This window comes from Glandiceps talaboti, chromosome 13, assembly GCF_964340395.1.
Source record: "Glandiceps talaboti chromosome 13, keGlaTala1.1, whole genome shotgun sequence".
Taxonomy (NCBI): Eukaryota; Metazoa; Hemichordata; class Enteropneusta; family Spengelidae; genus Glandiceps; species Glandiceps talaboti.
Window position 1 is genome coordinate 4095587 of NC_135561.1, and position 19984 is coordinate 4115570.

At 34.8% G+C, this 19984-nt stretch overlaps 1 protein-coding gene across 1 annotated transcript; it reads right to left on the reverse strand.

Annotated features, from left to right (window-relative positions):
* Positions 1-6327: 6327 nt before the first annotated feature.
* On the reverse strand, positions 6328-19462 carry LOC144444923 (MYND-type zinc finger-containing chromatin reader ZMYND8-like). Its single transcript, XM_078134473.1, has 13 exons — positions 19391-19462; positions 18658-18750; positions 17915-18002; positions 17333-17388; positions 17041-17118; positions 16353-16412; positions 15724-15779; positions 13645-14842; positions 12751-13590; positions 11634-11817; positions 8401-8525; positions 7770-7952; positions 6328-6753 (listed from the first exon to the last, which is right to left on the reverse strand). The coding sequence occupies exons 1-13, from the start codon at positions 19460-19462 to the stop codon at positions 6328-6330; spliced, it is 3459 nt and encodes a 1152-aa protein (XP_077990599.1).
* Positions 19463-19984: the final 522 nt, after the last annotated feature.

Genomic DNA, 19984 nt, shown 5'->3' on the forward strand with positions numbered 1-19984 from the left:
ATTTACTATGTGTTTTTTTCTTCAACAAAATAAAATTCTAGGAAAATTACTTTTTTCCTATAGTGTATACCTATCTAAACCAGAGTATTTTTCTATAACATTATCAATGTCTAGTATTTCTCATGGAATAAGTTATAAATGGTAACTTTAAGTGTATTAAAAGGGAACACCACTCCAGGAAATGAAGTCATTTTCATAAGCTATGGTTTCTGGAGAGTCATATCATGATTTTACATCACCTACAATTACTTGTGATTTCAGAGAAACATCAAGCTGATCTTGTGCCTTTATAAGGTATCTTTGCTATGGGCTATTGCATGATGGGAGTCAGCAGAAATAATATATTCATGGTGAAACAATGAATATTCATGACTCCTGAGTGCTTACTCCCATCAGTGTAAAACATCACTGAGGAAATTACTCTTCAGAACGCATAGTTTTAAAAATGCCTATATTTCCTGAAGTGGTGTTCCCCTTTAAACTTTTCTTAACATTTTCGTTGATGTTGTACCATGTACAGGTTTATTGAGCATAGTTTGACATCATATCTTATACTAAATTTTGATCCATAAATGTATGTTAACTCACTTTCTTACTCTCATTAACATTATGTTTTAGAGGTATGTGCTGTGTTTTTCTGTGAAATACAGTTGTAATACTATGAGTGAACTGTATAGGTACCCAAGAAATTAATACATCATGACAAAAGTCATTATATAAGTGTTAAATTGGGTAAAACACATGTCGTCAATGACACGTCAATAAATACACATATCATTTTGTACAAAGCTTAAATCATTTTGAAAATTATTACCAAAGCTCAAAGCATATCACTTTAAAAATTCTTTGAAAATTTGTAACTTGGTATTGTTCTTTAAAATTATGTCAATAAAAACAAATAACACTACAAATTATTTAGTGGATGGAGCAGTATTATTTGCATTTATTTATGAATTTTCAGCCTTTGTCAGTTTGGGACACTGCAACCCTTACCATCTTGGTTAAGGAATACATTCCTACTTCATTCACTCACTGTAACCCTTGTCAGCTTCAAGTTAAGTAATGGTCAATAAACTAAAGGAGGGCTATAGTGCAGATATTGCACCAACCGAGTGCATAGCACAGAGGAACACGAGATTGGTGCAATATCTGCATTATAGCCTGGTTTGAGTTCATTAAGCAGCAAGCAGCTTAAACTACATTTACACCAATCAAATGTTTAAAAACTTTTTATTAGAGCAGGCCCAATAGAATAAACCCCATGAATAAATCTAAATGATAACATACATACATACATACATACATACATACATACCCTACATACATACATACACACATGCATACATCCATGCATACATCCATGCATGCATGCATGCATACATACACATGCATGCATACATAGATACATACATACATACATACATACATGCATGCATACACACACGCACACACACACACAACAACCCCAGAGTAGAGTAGTTATAAATCCATTTCATTTGTTTACTTTCCCTCTTCATAGCAAGTTCAAATCATCAATGCTTGGTTGTATTTGTGTATTGCTACTTTTAGTTGTTCGTTCATTCATTCACACAACCTGTTATAAATAACTGTTGTACATCAAATCACACAAACTGCTAATAATACTTGGAATACACAGAAGTCATGGTATAATACACGATTTTTATTCAAAAATTTGTATTTCTTGAACAGTGACAATTCAATTTTCTCTACAACTGTTTTCAATCTTTCATTTGAGAAATAAGACAGGATTCTAGAGGAACTCTTTGTTCCAATGGTAAAGTTATCACCATGAGAAACGATGTCAACAAATACATATATCACTTCTCTTTTTTTCTAAAACTGCTGAAAACCGTACCTCAAAGAAAAACTACATTAAAATTTCTCCAAATGGATCAGAAATGGGTATTGATTTTGGCATTTTCATTAATGTAACAATGTTTTGAAAAACAACATGAAACAACCCAGCTCAAGTCTGTGTGTAACTCAATAACTGCAAAAAAATACTTAAAATGTGTAAAAATGTTTACTTTACAAACATGCAGTGTCTTATTAACTACTTACTTGTAACAGCAGTTATCAAACCCATCATACATGGTGGACATTTTAGTATATGGAGACAGATGCAGGTATGGACTAGATTTGACAGACTAAGTGATTACTTTTTCAGGAGAAAAATTAGCGAAGTTGTTTTTTTAATTCAAAATTCATCTCTCATCCATCCGGCCACTATGAAGAATACTATACATTGTAACACATTTCCAATGTTACAAAAAGTTCAAGAATACATTCTTCAAGTCAAATATTTTCAATTCTGAGTTGATATTCAGAGAACATTTCTAAAGGGATACAAGTCTTGTATATTCAAACAGAATTATTTCATATAGATATCGTTTGAAAACTTTGCATTTTATAACTCTGACTAAAGGGATACAAGTCTTGTATATTTGAACAGAATTGTTCTGCCTTTTTTTTAATCTGACTATCTGACAGCTGTCTTGTAGGAATGAATCATCTGATAATGTTATAAGATAGCATAGATAGTCCAAGTAAACAAATACCACTAACTACCAACCTATTAATATGTAAAGACAGTTTATCTGGTTGGACTTTTACATCATCGTAAACTCCAGGCCTCTTTACGGCACCCGTCCAAAACATACCCACCAAGACGTACTTATTTCGTTGCTTACGCAGAAATGTATGCTTACATGTTTTGTACTCATTTATGGCAGATATATAGGGTTGTCGGTGGCCAAGTAGTTAAACCACTTGCCTCTTACCACTGCGGTCGGGGTTCGAACCCCATTCAGGGTTCGATTAAATTTACCACGCTGTAAGTAAGAAGAGTGTCGTTCAGTTTGACTCTACCGAACAACGCAGGTTTTCCCCGGTTTCCTCCTGCATTAACACTGAACCCATGAGGGATGGCCCTCACTGGACTTCTTGGGAGACAAGTGTTTACATGCTTAAACTATCCAGTATAAATAAAGATTATTATTATATACTAGAATAGCTGAAATAACTGACTTAGTACATTAGTAAAGTCAACGTGATTCTATATGTAGTAAGACATAAAAATATACTATATCCAATTTGAAAGCAAAATGCATTGCACACAGGCATTTGTTTCCTGAGTTATGTCTCAGAATATTTCTATCAGATTACAATATAATGTCGATAATATCGTTAATATTGACGTATTTAGCCAACTATATATGAAAGGGGTAAAAATACACTTGTTTCTGTGATCGCGCAGGTTCACTCAATGCGAAAGAAGACTTCTTTCGCATTGAGTGAACCTGCGCGATCACAGAAGCAAGTGTAATTTTACCCCTTTCATATATAGTTGGCTAAATACGTCAATATTAACGATATTATCGACATTTCGTCGTAATCTGATAGAAATATTCTGAGACATAACTCGGGAAACAAATGCCTGTGGCATTGCAGTGTCCATCCAGTACATTGAGTAGTAACAGCTTAAACCATCCTTTGTTTTTTTTATAAAGGAAAGCAATCAGAAATGAAATATTGATAGATGGCTACGTAACATATAATTAGTAGCAATATTTTATAAATATGGCTACGTAACATATAATTAGTAGCAATATTTTATACATATGGCTACGTAACATATAATTAGTAGCAATATTTTATACATATGGCTACGTAACATATAATTAGTAGCAATATTTTATAAATATGGCTACGTAACATATAATTAGTAGCAATATTTTATACATATGGCTACGTAACATATAATTAGTAGCAATATTTTATAAATATACATATTATAGTGTAAATTTACTACAAGACATTAGAATGTCAATAGTGCCATAGAACATGTTATGAAAGGATGACAATTTCCTTTATACCTAGAAATGATTGTTTTCTACGGTTATAGTTGCTGTACTCACTTCCAGGGATTGATTACATGTACAACAACAATGTTGGTGAGCAGTGTGCCCTCTAAGCTAATTTAACATGTCACTGATGCACACAATTTCTAGTGACAAACCAAAATTTGGTGTTCCCCTATCTTGTACTATGTATGGTGACTCACAAGAAATGTCAGTTTTTATCATTTTGACTCACAACAAAATTTGGCTATCATTTGAGGGCACACTGTTGGTGAGTTCACCCAGTGTTGCAGCCAGCCTTTCGAAAAAGTGGGACATAGTGTCCCGAGACTTATTTTTCTGGGTCATCATAAATTTTTTGGGGACATTATACAAAAAAACGCCAATGGAGTTGTAGCACAACTGCACAGTTTTTAAAAATATTTACCCACATGCTGATCCATGCTAGATATTTGCTGAATGATTATGCAATTGCCTATCCAACCTTGTTGTTATCTATGCCATACAAAGTATTCACTATCATTTGGCTATTGCTATAGGTGTGGTCATGTCGCTAAACATATTTGCATACAATTTTAGTGTGGGTCATCTATGACCCATCACTTCCAAAATTGTGGGTCAGGTCAAAAAAATGTGTGTCAAATGACCCAAAAACCCCCTCTGGCTGCAACACTTCACCTAGGATGTGTCTCAAGACATACAAGTCAAACTTCATCTGTTACACTATTCAAATAAACTCAGAATCTCTCGGATATCTTTAGTATAATGACACTAAAGTAAAAAAAATTGTGTATCCGATAACATGGCTTCAGAAAATAAGGTAGGTAGGTCGGGATTCTATTTCATTTTATATTTTTAATCTTTATCTTTTTTATTTTTGAAAAACGTTGCTTCCACCCAAAAACAAATGAAATGTCAGTCAGAATACCCCTTCTGTGATAGTTTGATGAAATATGTACAGATATCGCTGAGGAAAGAAAGCAGACGTGCATGAAGGTCAAGAAGACAAAGAGTTTGTTATGTTTTTGTTGTAAATGTTTAAAATTTGTTTTGGGTCAGCAGCATAAACTCGGGTTGGTCAGGTTATTGGAAACACACAATTTTTTTATTTTGTCTAAGACATCTGACTAGGTGACCTCTAAATGGACTAACCTGACAGTAGATTGTTGCAATAGATGGAAAGTTGTAACCACAATTATTGCAGTTGATACATGGTCACTTAAAATGGCCATATGGATGAGAATTTGGTATTTATTTTGGATTTTCATTTGATAAAACAGCTTCACTACGTATTTCTACTTGAAAAAATAATGTGAAATAACATATACCAAGTCTATGTTCATAACTCAATAAACGGCAAAACATTAAACAATGTGTAAAATATTTGTTATTGTACGTACAATAACAACACTTTTTACACCTTTTGCATCTTTTTGCAATGTATTGAGTTATGAACATGGACTTGGTATATGTTATTTCATATTATATTTTCATGTAGAAAAACATGGTGAAGCTGTTTTATCAAATAGAAATCCAAAATAAATACCAAATTCTCATCCATATGGCCACTTTAATAACAGGTTTCAAAAAGGTAGCTTTATTTCAAGTCCAGTATCAATTTCTATTCTGTCGTGGTTCAGATTTAATCCAGTTAGTTTTGATTATTTATATACATCTACAAGAAACATTTCTACCAGAAACTGGACACACCTATCTTACAGTCTTTTCACCAATGTAATGTAAATAGTTACTTTTTTATTTTTGTGTGTAAAAGTTTTGGATAGAAACGTACATTTATGAAATGATAAAACTAGATATAATAATTCTTTATTTGGGGTTTTCTGTATGTATGACAAATTTGAATTTTTATTTTGTAAACATGTTTATTGTTGTGAATAAGTAAGTAAATGGATTTTCACAATTGAGTATTTTGCAACATAATTTTAAAATAAAATATATACAACAGATATATAGGAAACCAGTAACTACCGTTGCTATCCATATTGTATATTTGATATAGAAATGATGTATGGTTTGAATCTCAACTAACAGTCCATTTTAAACTGATCGGAGAATCGAGGGATACTTTGGTCATTCTAGGTCACCATTGGTACAAACCACAAGCCCATGTCTTTGGGTGTTGTGTACGTGAAGCCCTAGTAATAGTACAGGCTAGGCTAAATCACTACAATACTTTATCTCAGTGCGAAGTAAAGCCAGCACACTATTACATATCGAAAGATAGCTTAGACAAGACAAAATGTATCACTGTATACGTGTGTTTACTATCAATGTCTGTAAGTTTGTTTTTTTCTGATGGAGAGCCACTACAAAAATCATTGTAGGAGATGTAAACTACAACATGCTATTGAACTGAATGTCTAAACCTACCATCTTTCAGTAGTTGGAACAAATACGAGTGACACATTTATGATAAAGTTTTGTTTTACACAGGTCTTGATCTTGGGTAGCTAACTACATTTCTAATTTGCATAGGTCCAGGTGCTACTGTCGGCATCTGCGGACGCACCACAATCTGTGTCGGTACATTTTGTGTTACAGTCTGTGTCACTATCCCTCCCTGGGGTCTTAGCACAGGGTATGTTCCTTGTTGTATGATAGGTCTTTGCTGTACAATAGTAGTTGGAGCACGGGTAAGGGTGTTCATTGGTGCTAAGACAGGGCCATAACTCTGTACGGTTGGAGCAACTTGAGTCTGTACAACAACTTGAGGTGGTGTCGTTGGTGTTGAACGGGCAACAGGTTGTCTTACATACTGTACTTGTACGGGTTGATTTACAACAACTGATTTAGAACCGTTAGGTTTTCTTCCTTCAGTAGGTGCCTGTTGTATACTGACAGCTGTACGTACCTGTAGTGATGATGGAAAGTAAAGTTAGATATAATATCCTAATTCATTTTTCAAAGATTTCCATACATTTGAGGTTGCTACTTATTGTCTAAAGTCAAATATCAAAAGAGAAAAGAAAAAGCTATCAAAAGAGAAAAGAAAAAGCTAGCAAAAGAAAAAGGCATAATCGAAAAAAATGATAAATATTATCAACTCTGGTATAGAAGTAGTCTAGCTGCTACCTACGGCTTCAACTCTCAAGATCTCTCTTCCCCCAGTCTAGCTTTAAATGAGAACTTTTATACCAAAATTTTGTTGAAAATGAGTAAACCCAAAACTGTTAGAATGATGTAAACAATGTATAAGTAGTGTCCTGATCTGACAAATATACCATATTTGGACATGATGTAACTGTCCCCGATAAACACTAACTTATCATTAGTTAGAATACTGTGATTGATTAACAAAGACACTATGTTTATGACAGTGGGTGAATTTGTTTGAATTTGAAATTTCATCTCAGGACATCATTTAGCTAGACATGAGCAGAGACTGGAAGCCATGGATAGCCCTCTAGACTTGCAGAGAAGAAACCTGCTACAAAATAATGTACAGCATCAGAGAAAAGTTCACAATAATAGGACTCTATTGTTGGACATTGTTTGGTCAAGGTTTCAGGGGATGTGAACAAATGTTAACTTTCCCATGATGCATCATCCCCATTGTAAAATACATTTTTTCTGTTGGACAGTTTTTACAGATCTATTTCAGAGAGGTTGCATTTTGCAAGGTCGGTCAGTAAATTTTTTTTGTGGCTTCCTATGCATAACTATTGCAGTGAATATGAAATCAGCTTCACTTTTGTTCTCCTTAAATATGCACAAATAAAGTATTCAAGACAACATCAGGGTGACACTATATCATACTTTTAACAACATTACAGATACAAACATACATGCACACTCACAGTATACTGTGTCACACACACACACACAAATCTTTATATAAATTCCAATAGAAATGTGTATTCAGCCCACCTGGTTAGCAATATTGCCACCTTCTCTATGGTCTGTGGATTCTGATGGTACAGATGGTGCTGATGTAGAGCTTTGTGCACAGGAATTCATATGTTCAGGCCAATGGGACTGCTGGCATGGATAATCACAATAACTTGTGTTCCAGCAACAGAAAAATATTGCCTCTTTACCACAGTTAGCGCACTAGAAGAAATAAGTACAAAAACAAAAGTTTTAGTCAATTATATGTTGAGGGCGCTGTGATAGTTTGCTCACTGACAGCAAAGAGTTAAAAGGCACAGACGCTGTACATTATTGTGCTCTAAAAGGTACGTAAATAAACAAAAGCATCAGTGATTCATGTGTTGAGGGCGTTGTACCACAGTTTGTATACTCTGAAAGTACAGCATAGAATACACTTTTCTTTCATGAATTTGTCTTAGTACATGTGACTTGTAACTATAATAAATAGCCATTTAAAATGCTATGGACAATTGAGGGCTGCTTGAAGGCTGACAGTTCAACAATACATAACATTTGGTAAATATTACACAACACTTCAGGACTTCAACTATATTATAGTATACATGTAACTCTGCAACAGCACACTTGGTAAATATTACATCATACTGCAGCTAGGATTTTAACTCACCCATTGTTTTTTCTTTGTTTCGTTTATAGCTGCCTGTTTCTCTACAGTAAACTCTTTCTTGACATCAGCTATGGAATTGAGTTTCTCTTTCTGTAAACTTTGGCGAATTTCTGCCACTGTCAATTCTGAAATACAAATACACAATATTACAACAAATTAGTGCAACAATCAAAAATATAAAACTTTTTATGACTACTGTACACTTAGATATTTTCACTACTACAAAGTTTTGCGATTTTAGTCTTCAGCAAGTTCTCAAAGACAAATTTTTTACTAATGACCAGACTGGTACATTGTGTTCACGTGCAAGAAGGCATTTTAGTCACTACTTATTTTTACTAATGACCAGACTGATACATTGTGTTCACGTGCAAGAAGGCATTTTAGTCAGTATTTATTTTTGCATTTTTGTTTTCCAGTGAAATTAGCAAAAATAAGTCTTTAGCAAAAATTTCCAGGTTTAGAGTGTATGGGTTAAAGTGAGATGGTTTGCAATGTGTAAGTATCTTTCATCATTTTTGTTTCCAAATGATAGGTTACTTATATTTTACTTTTCTCTTTCACTTATTTAATGACTAGTAATCACTAGCAAAACTCCCATCGTATGAACTGCTGTGATACTGTATGAATAAAAATGACATCATTTTATTCTAATATATTAGACTACAGTATCACAGCAGTTCATACGACAGGAGTTTTGCCACTGGCTGCTGGTTAGTGCTATAAAATGAAATCAGTCCTTAAACAAGAGTTTCATTTCAATTCAGGGTAATGGCATTGATGTTATCTTATCAGAAGAAATCAAATGAGGAGAGTCCCTCATAGGTTTAGTGTTAGTGCAAGAGGAAACCGGAGTTGCCAAAGGGAAAACCTGTGTTGTTTGGTAGTTGAACTGAAAGACACTCTTTCTTTCTTACTACACCATGGCAAATGTAATCAAACCCACCCAGATGAGGGATGAAATCTATCAATTCTATATGTGCTCTGTGTGAATATTGCAGTACTGTCTGTGAAGATTTCCTACCTGCATTGTGTCATAGCTATTAATTCTACGTACTGTGTGAATATTGCAGTTACTGTACTGTATGTGAAGAATACCTACCTGCATTGTGTCATAGCTATTAATTCTACATACTGTGTGTGAATATTACAGTACTGTATGTGAAGATTTCCATACCTGCATTGTGTCATAGCTATTAATTCTACATACTCTGTGTGAATATTGCAGTACTGTCTGTGAAGATTTCCTACCTGCATTGTGTCTTAGCTATTAATTCTACGTACTGTGTGTGAATATTGCAGTACTGTCTGTGAAGATTTCCTACCTGCATTGTGTCTTAGCTATTAATTCTACATACTGTGTGTGAATATTGCAGTACTGTATGTGAAGATTTCCTACCTGCATTGTGTCTTAGCTATTAATTCTACATACTGTGTGTGAATATTACAGTACTGTATGTGAAGATTTCCTACCTGCATTGTGTCATAGCTATTAATTCTACATACTGTGTGAATATTGCAGTACTGTATGTGAAGATTTCCTACCTGCATTGTGTCATAGCTATTAATTCTACATACTGTGTGAATATTACAGTACTGTATGTGAAGATTTCCTACCTGCATTGTGTCATAGCTATTAATTCTACATACTGTGTGTGAATATTACAGTACTATATGTGAAGATTTCCTACCTGCATTGTGTCATAGCTATTAATTCTACATACTCTGTGTGAATATTACAGTACTGTATGTGAAGATTTCCTACCTGCATTGTGTCATAGCTATTAATTCTACGTACTGTGTGTGAATATTACAGTACTATCTGTGAAGATTTCCTACCTGCATTGTGTCATAGCTATTAATTCTACGTACTGTGTGTGAATATTACAGTACTGTATGTGAAGATTTCCTACCTGCATTGTGTCATAGCTATTAATTCTACATACTGTGTGTGAATATTGCAGTACTGTATGTGAAGATTTCCTACCTGCATTGTGTCATAGCTATTAATTCTACGTACTGTGTGTGAATATTACAGTACTATCTGTGAAGATTTCCTACCTGCATTGTGTCATAGCTATTAATTCTACGTACTGTGTGAATATTACAGTACTGTATGTGAAGATTTCCTACCTGCATTGTGTCATAGCTATTAATTCTACATACTGTGTGTGAATATTGCAGTACTGTATGTGAAGATTTCCTACCTGCATTGTGTCATAGCTATTAATTCTACGTACTGTGTGTGAATATTGCAGTACTGTATGTGAAGATTTCCTACCTGCATTGTGTCATAGCTATTAATTCTACGTAGTGTGTGAATATTACAGTACTGTATGTGAAGATTTCCTACCTGCATTGTGTCATAGCTATTAATTCTACATACTGTGTGTGAATATTGCAGTACTGTATGTGAAGATTTCCTACCTGCATTGTGTCATAGCTATTAATTCTACGTACTGTGTGTGAATATTGCAGTACTGTATGTGAAGATTTCCTACCTGCATTGTCATAGCTATTAATTCTACGTACTGTGTGTGAATATTGCAGTACTGTACGTGAAGATTTCCTACCTGCATTGTGTCATAGCTATTAATTCTACGTACTGTGTGTGAATATTACAGTACTGTATGTGAAGATTTCCTACCTGCATTGTCATAGCTATTAATTCTACGTACTGTGTGTGAATATTGCAGTACTGTACGTGAAGATTTCCTACCTGCATTGTGTCATAGCTATTAATTCTACGTACTGTGTGTGAATATTGCAGTACTGTATGTGAAGATTTCCTACCTGCATTGTGTCATAGCTATTAATTCTACATACTGTGTGTGAATATTGCAGTACTGTATGTGAAGATTTCCTACCTGCATTGTGTCATAGCTATTAATTCTACATACTGTGTGTGAATATTGCAGTACTGTATGTGAAGATTTCCTACCTGCATTGTGTCATAGCTATTAATTCTACATACTGTGTGTGAATATTGCAGTACTGTATGTGAAGATTTCCTACCTGCATTGTGTCATAGCTATTAATTCTACATACTGTGTGAATATTACAGTACTGTATGTGAAGATTTCCTACCTGCATTGTCAAAGCTATTAATTCTACATACTGTGTGTGAATATTGCAGTACTGTATGTGAAGATTTCCTACCTGCATTGTGTCATAGCTATTAATTCTACGTACTCTGTGTGAATATTACAGTACTGTATGTGAAGATTTCCTACCTGCATTGTGTCTAAGTTCTGCTAATTCTTGTTGATGTTTCCACTGCATAACTTCCAAGTCAACTTTTAACTTTTTGATTGTTGATGATGTTAATTCTTCTGATGTTGATGAGTTGACTTTGTTTACATTGTGAGACAACTCCTGATAAAACTCTTGAAGTGATGTATCAACATACTGCATAATCTGTTACAAATTAAATCATAATGATTATTCTAAATTAGTTTTGGCTCAGAAAATGGCAACATGGCATTACTACTTATTTCAGGATTCCTACACTTAAAGTCAAATAAAATTCCAGGAGTTTTTCATCAGTTTTCCAGGAGTATCCAGATCAATTTTGGTCATTTTCCAGGAAAGTTGACCAATGAAATATATTTTATTTGTCTGCTTTTTAATACATATTTCTAATTGACACTTGACTACAGTAATATTGATCCGAACATTCAGTTGGTCAATTTTCCAGGAGTCGACTACATTTTTCCATGAGTTTCCAGCAATTCCAGGACTTTCCATGAATTTCCCGGACTGTAAGGTACGCCATGATGAGGCACCCTCACACATCAGTCAAAACCTTCAGAGCAGGCCAGTGGAACAACACGATGTATCTTACAGTCTACGAATTTCCAGGAACATATAAACCCTGTCACTTATGTCATTACAGGGTGCATTTCTATTTGGCAGCTTTTAAAACATCAAAAATTTGGAAACTGACATCATTGTTATCATTTTGTTTTGTATATTAATCTTGTGCAGGTATATTACATTATTCTCCAATATTGTTCTTAATTCTGCTAGAAAATAGTGCTATACAATTATTACCCCTGGCAAGGAGCTATAACAATACAGCAGCCTTTTATACTTCAACTCTCTCGAGGGCATTCCATCCATTGCAGCCACTGTAAGCATATAGGATTAAAGCATTCACATTGCAATTTCTATCCTACAAGTTTCCAAATTAACCGGTTCATAGAGCCCCATCCAGGCTGTACCCATCATTGCTTTATGAGATATAAACCCATAGGTACATGTAACCAGTATATAAACAGTGGTGTATAGACATGCATATATACATTACACATACAAAGTACACACATAACAACACATCTTACTACTCACCTTATTTGAATATTTCTTGAAATCCACCGATAGTTTTTCAGTGTCAGTTACTTGTGCATTACTCACACTAGATGTACCCCCTCTATGGGTTGTACTTGTAGAAGTCAGTCCAGTAAGTGAAGTTATACCTACACCAGTGACATCCATGTTTGCAGCTGGTGCTGTCACAGATACAGCAGCTCTTTGTGCAGCTTTCTCAGCTAACCTGGCAGAGAATTTGACAGGTTGTAATGGAGGTGATACCGAAGATTTCTGAGTGTCAATACTTGTAGTTGAACTATTAATCTTTTCAGTGGTCTGTACACTGTCATTTGTTACGGGTCCCTTCCTCTGTATATTTTCATTTTTTTTCTGTTCTATAATTTCTGGTGAAGCAATCCCATTTTTCTGTACTGCTTCTTGGGTTCTACTGTCTACTTTTGGACTTTTTCTAGGTGTTCTTACGACTGTTGGTTTCTCCTTACTATTCCCGTCAACATCAATTTCAACAATATCTGGTGACTGATTGCTGTCAGTTTTTGTGTTAGTTGGAGAAACTTTCACATCATCCCTTGGCAAGATTTTGGGTGAAACTACAGGTGATGTATTCTCAGGTTTAGAATCATCAACTTTCAAATCTGGTTTTTCTTCACTTGGAACGTCTGTAATTTTGTCTGTTTCTTTGTTCTCTGCATCACAAATGTCATCATTTTTTGGTTCATCAATGTCCATCGTTGTATTCTCCTCACAAGGTCTATCAGTCATAGTATTATCTTCCTGACTATTGCAAGATTCAGCTTCTTCCTCCATCGCTTCATCTTCTGTCTCCTTCTGTTCCCTTCCCTCATTTTCATCAGCGCTCTCATCATCATCATCATCATCATCATCATCATCATCGTCATCATCATCACTGACATTGCTAAGCAACGCACCATCTGATTCTGACTCAGCATCCTTCTCTTGCTCCATCTCTTCTAAGACATCCGTTTCTGTGATGCCAAGAGAAGCTTTACAGGATTCAATAGTCTTATTTAAATGCATTTTAAACTTATCAGTTGATGGGGTTGATCTGTTTGATGGTGGTGTGACCGGGTTTGTATGCTCAGGAGAAAGCTGTAACGTTGCTTCCTCTAAATTTGACAAGCTTGGCAGTTTTGTTGGTAAAATTGATGGCATATCACTGTCTGTTTCCTTACCACCTTCTTGTTTGTCTGGTGTGTTAGGAGACTCCTGTACAGTTTTTACATTGCCTTTATCAGATACCTTAAGCACATCTTCTTGCTCCATATTAGGCTTGCTTTCTGAAACATTTTGATTTTCCTTTTCTTCAGCAGACATTCTGGTAGTCAACTTGCTTGCAATGTCAGTTTGATTACTTTTGGCAGTGTCAGTCAATGTCCTTGTGTTTGGGGACCCCTCTGTGGAAGGTGTCACAGTGTCTAATGCATCATTACTGATTTCAAATACTCCCATAGGTACTGGCTTTTCAGACTCTGGGCTAGAATGGCTCTGCTTGGCCAACACTGGCTTTGCTGCAGAATCTGATACAGCTGACTTGACCACCACCCCACCACCTATTTTTAACTTTAGCAATCCAGTTTTCAAGTTCTTTGGTTTCTCAGTAAGTGGATCAGAGGGTTGATTTTCTTCCTCGTCAACAATTTTCATTGCTTCAAAAATGTTTCTAGATTTATTTGAACAATGTTTCATTGTCTTATCAGTCTCTGCATCTTCTCCGGTACCGTCTTTCAGAGAAGCGTCGATATAATCTTGATCAACACCTTCAAGTGTTAACTTACCAGATGACTTCTTTATCTTAATTTTAATCTTAGCAACTTTCCTAGTGTTATCCGGGTCAGTGGAATCTTTCACACCATTTAGAAGTTTTCCTGACTGTTGTGAACTGAATTTCAAATGATTATGATTGTAAGTATTTGTTGGATCATAAGGTGTCCGGTAAGATGCATACTCCCATCTTCCATGTCGTCTTCGTATATTTTCTATATGTAGTTCCATTTCTTGCATAGCATTTTCAAAGGCTCCCTTCCTCTTCTTGATAGGAAACGGAATCTCTTCTGACATCATGTAACAACTAGATGAAGCCACCCATGCTCTGAAAAACAATAACAATATAAGTTGTCATAGTAACAACTAGATGAAGCCACCCATGCACTGAAAAACAATAACAATATAAGTTGTCATAGTAACAACTAGATGAAGCCACCCATGTACTGAAAAACAATAACAATATAAGTTGTCATAGTAACAACTAGATGAAGCCACCCATGCACTGAAAAACAATAACAATATAAGTTGTCATAGTAACAACTAGATGAAGCCACCCATGCACTGAAAAACAATAACAATATAAGTTGTCATAGTAACAACTAGATGAAGCCACCCATGCACTGAAAAACAATAACAAGATAAGTTGTCATAGTAACAACTAGATGAAGCCACCCATGCACTGAAAAACAATAACAAGATAACTTGTCATTGGTGACATCTTTGTTATTTCACTCTTTATATCAGTCTCTTGGATAAGAACTTATACCAGTTTCAGGGGGGGGGGGGGGGGTGAGGCTCCAACCTGCAACCTGCAGATTCCAAGCCAGCCACTCTAAACCATTCAACCATGTCACTCCAAATTACATGCTATGATGTCAACAACTTTTACACAAGAGAACACAAATGAAAACTAAGTCTTCTAGGTTCAAAGACATACCCAAAGCTAATATGCTGTTAATATGGGTCTAAAATATGGTTCTACAATTCACTGGCAAATTTATAACATCATACATAACAATGTCTACTCATAACAAAGTGAGATTAGTTGATCAGTATAAATTATGGGAGAAAAAGGACAATAACTATTTTATTAAGAACACTTCACAGTAACAACCCCTTTTTATATCTCTGTATAAGTTTGATTTTAACTTGACTTATTTTGGCACAGTTAAAGTAAAATATGAAGATTTTTATAGGATCCCATACCTGTCATGCTGACCAAAAAATCTGACATCTACTTGACCATCAACTTGTCTCAAAGCCTGCAAAATATCAAAACATAAAATGGAATAAAGATGTGTAATTTCACAGGGTATTATAGAAATAAGTGAGTTGAGTTACCTGGGGGGGGGGGGGGGGGGGGGGGGGGGGGGGGGGTTGGGGGGGGGGTTAGTAATGTAAAGATATGGAAACATAAGAGTGCTTAGATATAATTTCCCATATTTGTTGTGTGTACGTGTGTGTGTGTGTGTGTGTGTGTGTGTGTGTGTGTGTGTGTATCTGTGGGAGAGAGGATGTGTGTGTGTGTGTGGGAGAGAGGATGTTTGTGTGTATCTGTCTGAGAGAGGATGTTTATGTGTGTGTACGTATGTATGTGTGTGTGTTTGTGTGTATCTGTGGGAGAGAGGATGTGTGTGTGTGGGAGAGAGGATGTTTGTGTGTATCTGTGTGAGAGAGGATGTTTGTGTGTGTGTATGTGTGTGTGTGTGTGTGTGTGTGTGTGTGTGTGTGTGTGTGTGTGTGTGTGTGTGTGTGTGTGTGTGTGTGTGTGTGTGTGTGTGTGTGTGTGTGTGTGTGTGTTTATTTAAAATATGGAATCAAAGTTGACATCTTACCTTGGCTGGCCAGAATGGGAAACCTTTTAACTTTGCCCAGACTAGTTTGTGAGGTTCACGCTGAAATTAAAAGGTACATTATAAATGATCATTAAATATATACTTTAAAAATTGCACGTACTAACAATAAGTTACAAGCCGGAGTATGATGACAGCATGGTGTGGTTTCACAGCAAACATATACTGTTAATTTCGTACTGCCTTAACATTCAATTTCTTTAAAACATTCACTGCTTGAAATTGTAAACAAGGTTCAAAGAAATAGTTATCTGTTTTCATACAGGATGACAAATAACTAGACATACTCACACAAGGTTCACAGAAATAGTTATCTTTTTTTCATACAGGATGACAAATAACTAGATATACTCACACAAGGTTCACAGAAATAGTTATCTGTTTTCATACAGGATGACAAATAACTAGACATACTCACACAAGGTTCACAGAAATAGTTATCTGTTTTCATACAGGATGACAAATAACTAGACATACTCACACAAGGTTCACAGAAATAGTTATCTGTTTTCATACAGGATGACAAATAACTAGACATACTCACACAAGGTTCACAGAAATAGTTATCTGTTTTCATACAGGATGACAAATAACTAGACATACTCACACAAGGTTCACAGAAATAGTTATCTTTTTTCATACAGGATGACAAATAACTAGATATACTCACACAAGGTTCACAGAAATAGTTATCTTTTTTCATACATGATGACAAATAACAGTCTGGGCATATCTCGATTTCACTCATCTGAAAAACAAGACATGTGTCAGTATGAAAGGAATTGATTTAAATGGTAAAAATATTACAGTCTCATTGTAGGTATTTATGCTTTCAGATTGGGAGGTTGTTCTCTTCTCATACGAAGTCAGATTTCTATTCTATCCTTCTAGCATAATTTATGCAAATAAAGCATGTCAGCGGTGACATCATCTCTACTACCGGTAGTAGAATGTTATCTTACCTCATGCTCACATATCTTCACTACCATACGTGCACTAGTTGTCAATTTGTGATTGGCTGTTGAAAACAATCACATGATCTGGTTAATTAATCACATGATCTGATTATACAATCACATGATCTGGTTAAACAGTAACAAATGAGCTTAAATAATCACATGATGAGATAAACTCAATGATTCGGTAAAATAAATGAATGATAATGTCAAGCAATCACCTGAGATTAAACAATCACCTGATCAGAATAAGCAACCACATGATGAGATTAAAAATTCACATGATCAGAATACTAGTAAGCAATCACATGATCAGAGTAAGCAATCACATGATCAGCGTAAGCAATCACATGATCAGGTGAAACATCAAATTCAGAATGATCATCTTAAGTTAACAGTTATAACACAATCAACTTTCAGATCAACCAATATTTTCAACAACAACTTTTCTGTGGTGATATTTTTTTTCATTACTATCCATACCATTCTTTTGACAGTATCATACTTTATTCATCATAAAATCCAATTTGTACACGTACAACCAATTGAACATATTAAGTGATGATAAAAAAAACTATGAAAACTTACATCCATTATATAAGACACAATTATGTAATAACCATTTGGTATCAGCTAGAAATGCCTCAGTAGAACCATACATCTTTTTTGTAATATTCTGAAATATAAGGAAACGACGTAAACATAAACTGACGTCTATTTTTTGTAAATATTCTGAAATGTAAGAAAACGATGTAAACATAAACTGACATCTCTTTTTTGTAAATATTCTGAAATATAAGAAAACCATGTACACATAAGGTGTGGTCTATGTGTACACCTGTATCTCACAGACTGTAATATTTGTACAAAGTGTGCAAGTAGAGCCTAAATGAAAGCGGCATTATCCATTTCACTATGAGAACAATCCTATGACAGTAGCAAAACAGTAGGTTTTGATATTTACATATAAGGTATATATATCTATCTATCTTATGAAATGTTCAATCAAATGATAGTATCATACTATGAATTTATTTAGTTTTACAGATAACATAAAAAATTTGTGATTCCTAACATTCTAACTGTACTAATTATAGATAAAATAGACCTCTAATTAACATGTACAATGTATGATTATTGGTTTTTCACAATTGTCATTGAATACATTGCTGGTTGACTGATTGCAATATTTTATTGTTACTACTAAGTGCAGGCTTAAGCGTTAACATAAATTAACTGTTTTTTATTTTTCAGAATAATTTAACTCCATTATCATTTCATGGTGTTTTGGGGAACAAACATTTAAAATCTAAAATTGTACAGTGCTTTACCTTTTCCAGAGTACTCAAATCCATGGGATAAAACACATACTCTTCATAGCTTGGATGGAGGTCAAGTTGAACTGGCTTCTGAAATGGTTCTGACTGTGAAGCAAACACCAAACCATTAATATTCTTGACAATTTGCAAAACATGCAATTTACGTTTCTCGGAAATCTTAAAAGTTGATTTAGGAAAGGTAGTATGCACTCTGTTTATGTTATACTTGAAATGCAGCTCACAGTTGCTAAAACATGTAATTGCACTCAGAACAAAGAAAAAAGTGGCCATATGATGGGATGGTTCATTATGACAAGTTGAAATTGTAACATTTGGCATAAACACATAATGTACATAATATCAATTTCACATCACATTATTGGAGATTTCTGATAAGGTATCCTTTGATAGAAAACATGTTCACACATTTCTTTCTATTTTTATGCCCTTTATTCTCATAACTTGAATTTTATACCCTGGGTGTGTAAAAGCAAACATCAATTTATTGGCAGAGAAAATGACTTTCACTCTACACATGCATTACTATTGTGCATGCAAGAATAAGTCAACCTTCTCGTTCTGTTTTGACACTCCTGCATGAAGTAAAAATAAATACAGGTACTAACAATTGCATGCAATAGGTCAAGAGCCTGGCGACCTTTAACCCTGATGGTGACCTATAACCCTGATGATCTTTTCTTAACATGAACCCAGCCAACTAATAAGAACCAATGTATTTACTCACCCCACTGTGTTTCATTCTTTGTAATGCATACATAAGTAATCTACATAACTGGTCTGATGTCAGCATTGACATTGCTTCTGACTGGGTATCCACACACTCAGCTTCTGTGATTTTCTATTAAAAATAATATTATAAATTAGTTCTTTCTGTGTGTGTGTGTGTGTGTGTGTGTGTGTGTGTGTGTGTGCATGTGTGCGTGTGTGCATGCGTTCGTGTGCGTGCGTGCGTGCATGCGTTCGTGTGTGTGCGTGCGTGCGTGCATGCGTTCGTGTGTGTGCGTGTGTGTGTGTTTGTTTGGTTTGAAATGTGATGGACAAATTCTGGAAAAACTCTGGAGCCGACTATTGTGTTGATTAAGTGTTGATTAATTGTTTCTGCTGCAGGTTCATTTGCTTTGACTATAGTGTATCTATACATATAATGTATTGTGTCTACATATAATGTATTATGTCTATATACATATAATGTATTATGTCTATATACATATAATGTATTATGTCTATATACATATAATGTATTATGTCTATATATAATGTATTATGTCTATATACATATAATGTATTATGTCTATATACATATAATGTATTATGTCTA

What these genes read in the sequence shown, in the direction of transcription:
- LOC144444923 (XM_078134473.1), bottom strand. Translation starts at nt 19,462, where the DNA reads ATGTCAATGCTGACATCAGACCAGTTATGTAGATTACTTATGTATGCA. An exon ending in ATTTGAGTACTCTGGAAAAG is followed by an intron (nt 18,003 to 18,657) that starts GTAAAGCACTGT and finishes CTTATATTTCAG; the next exon opens with AATATTACAAAAAAGATGTA. An exon ending in TCAAGAAATATTCAAATAAG is followed by an intron (nt 11,818 to 12,750) that starts GTGAGTAGTAAG and finishes AATTTGTAACAG; the next exon opens with ATTATGCAGTATGTTGATAC.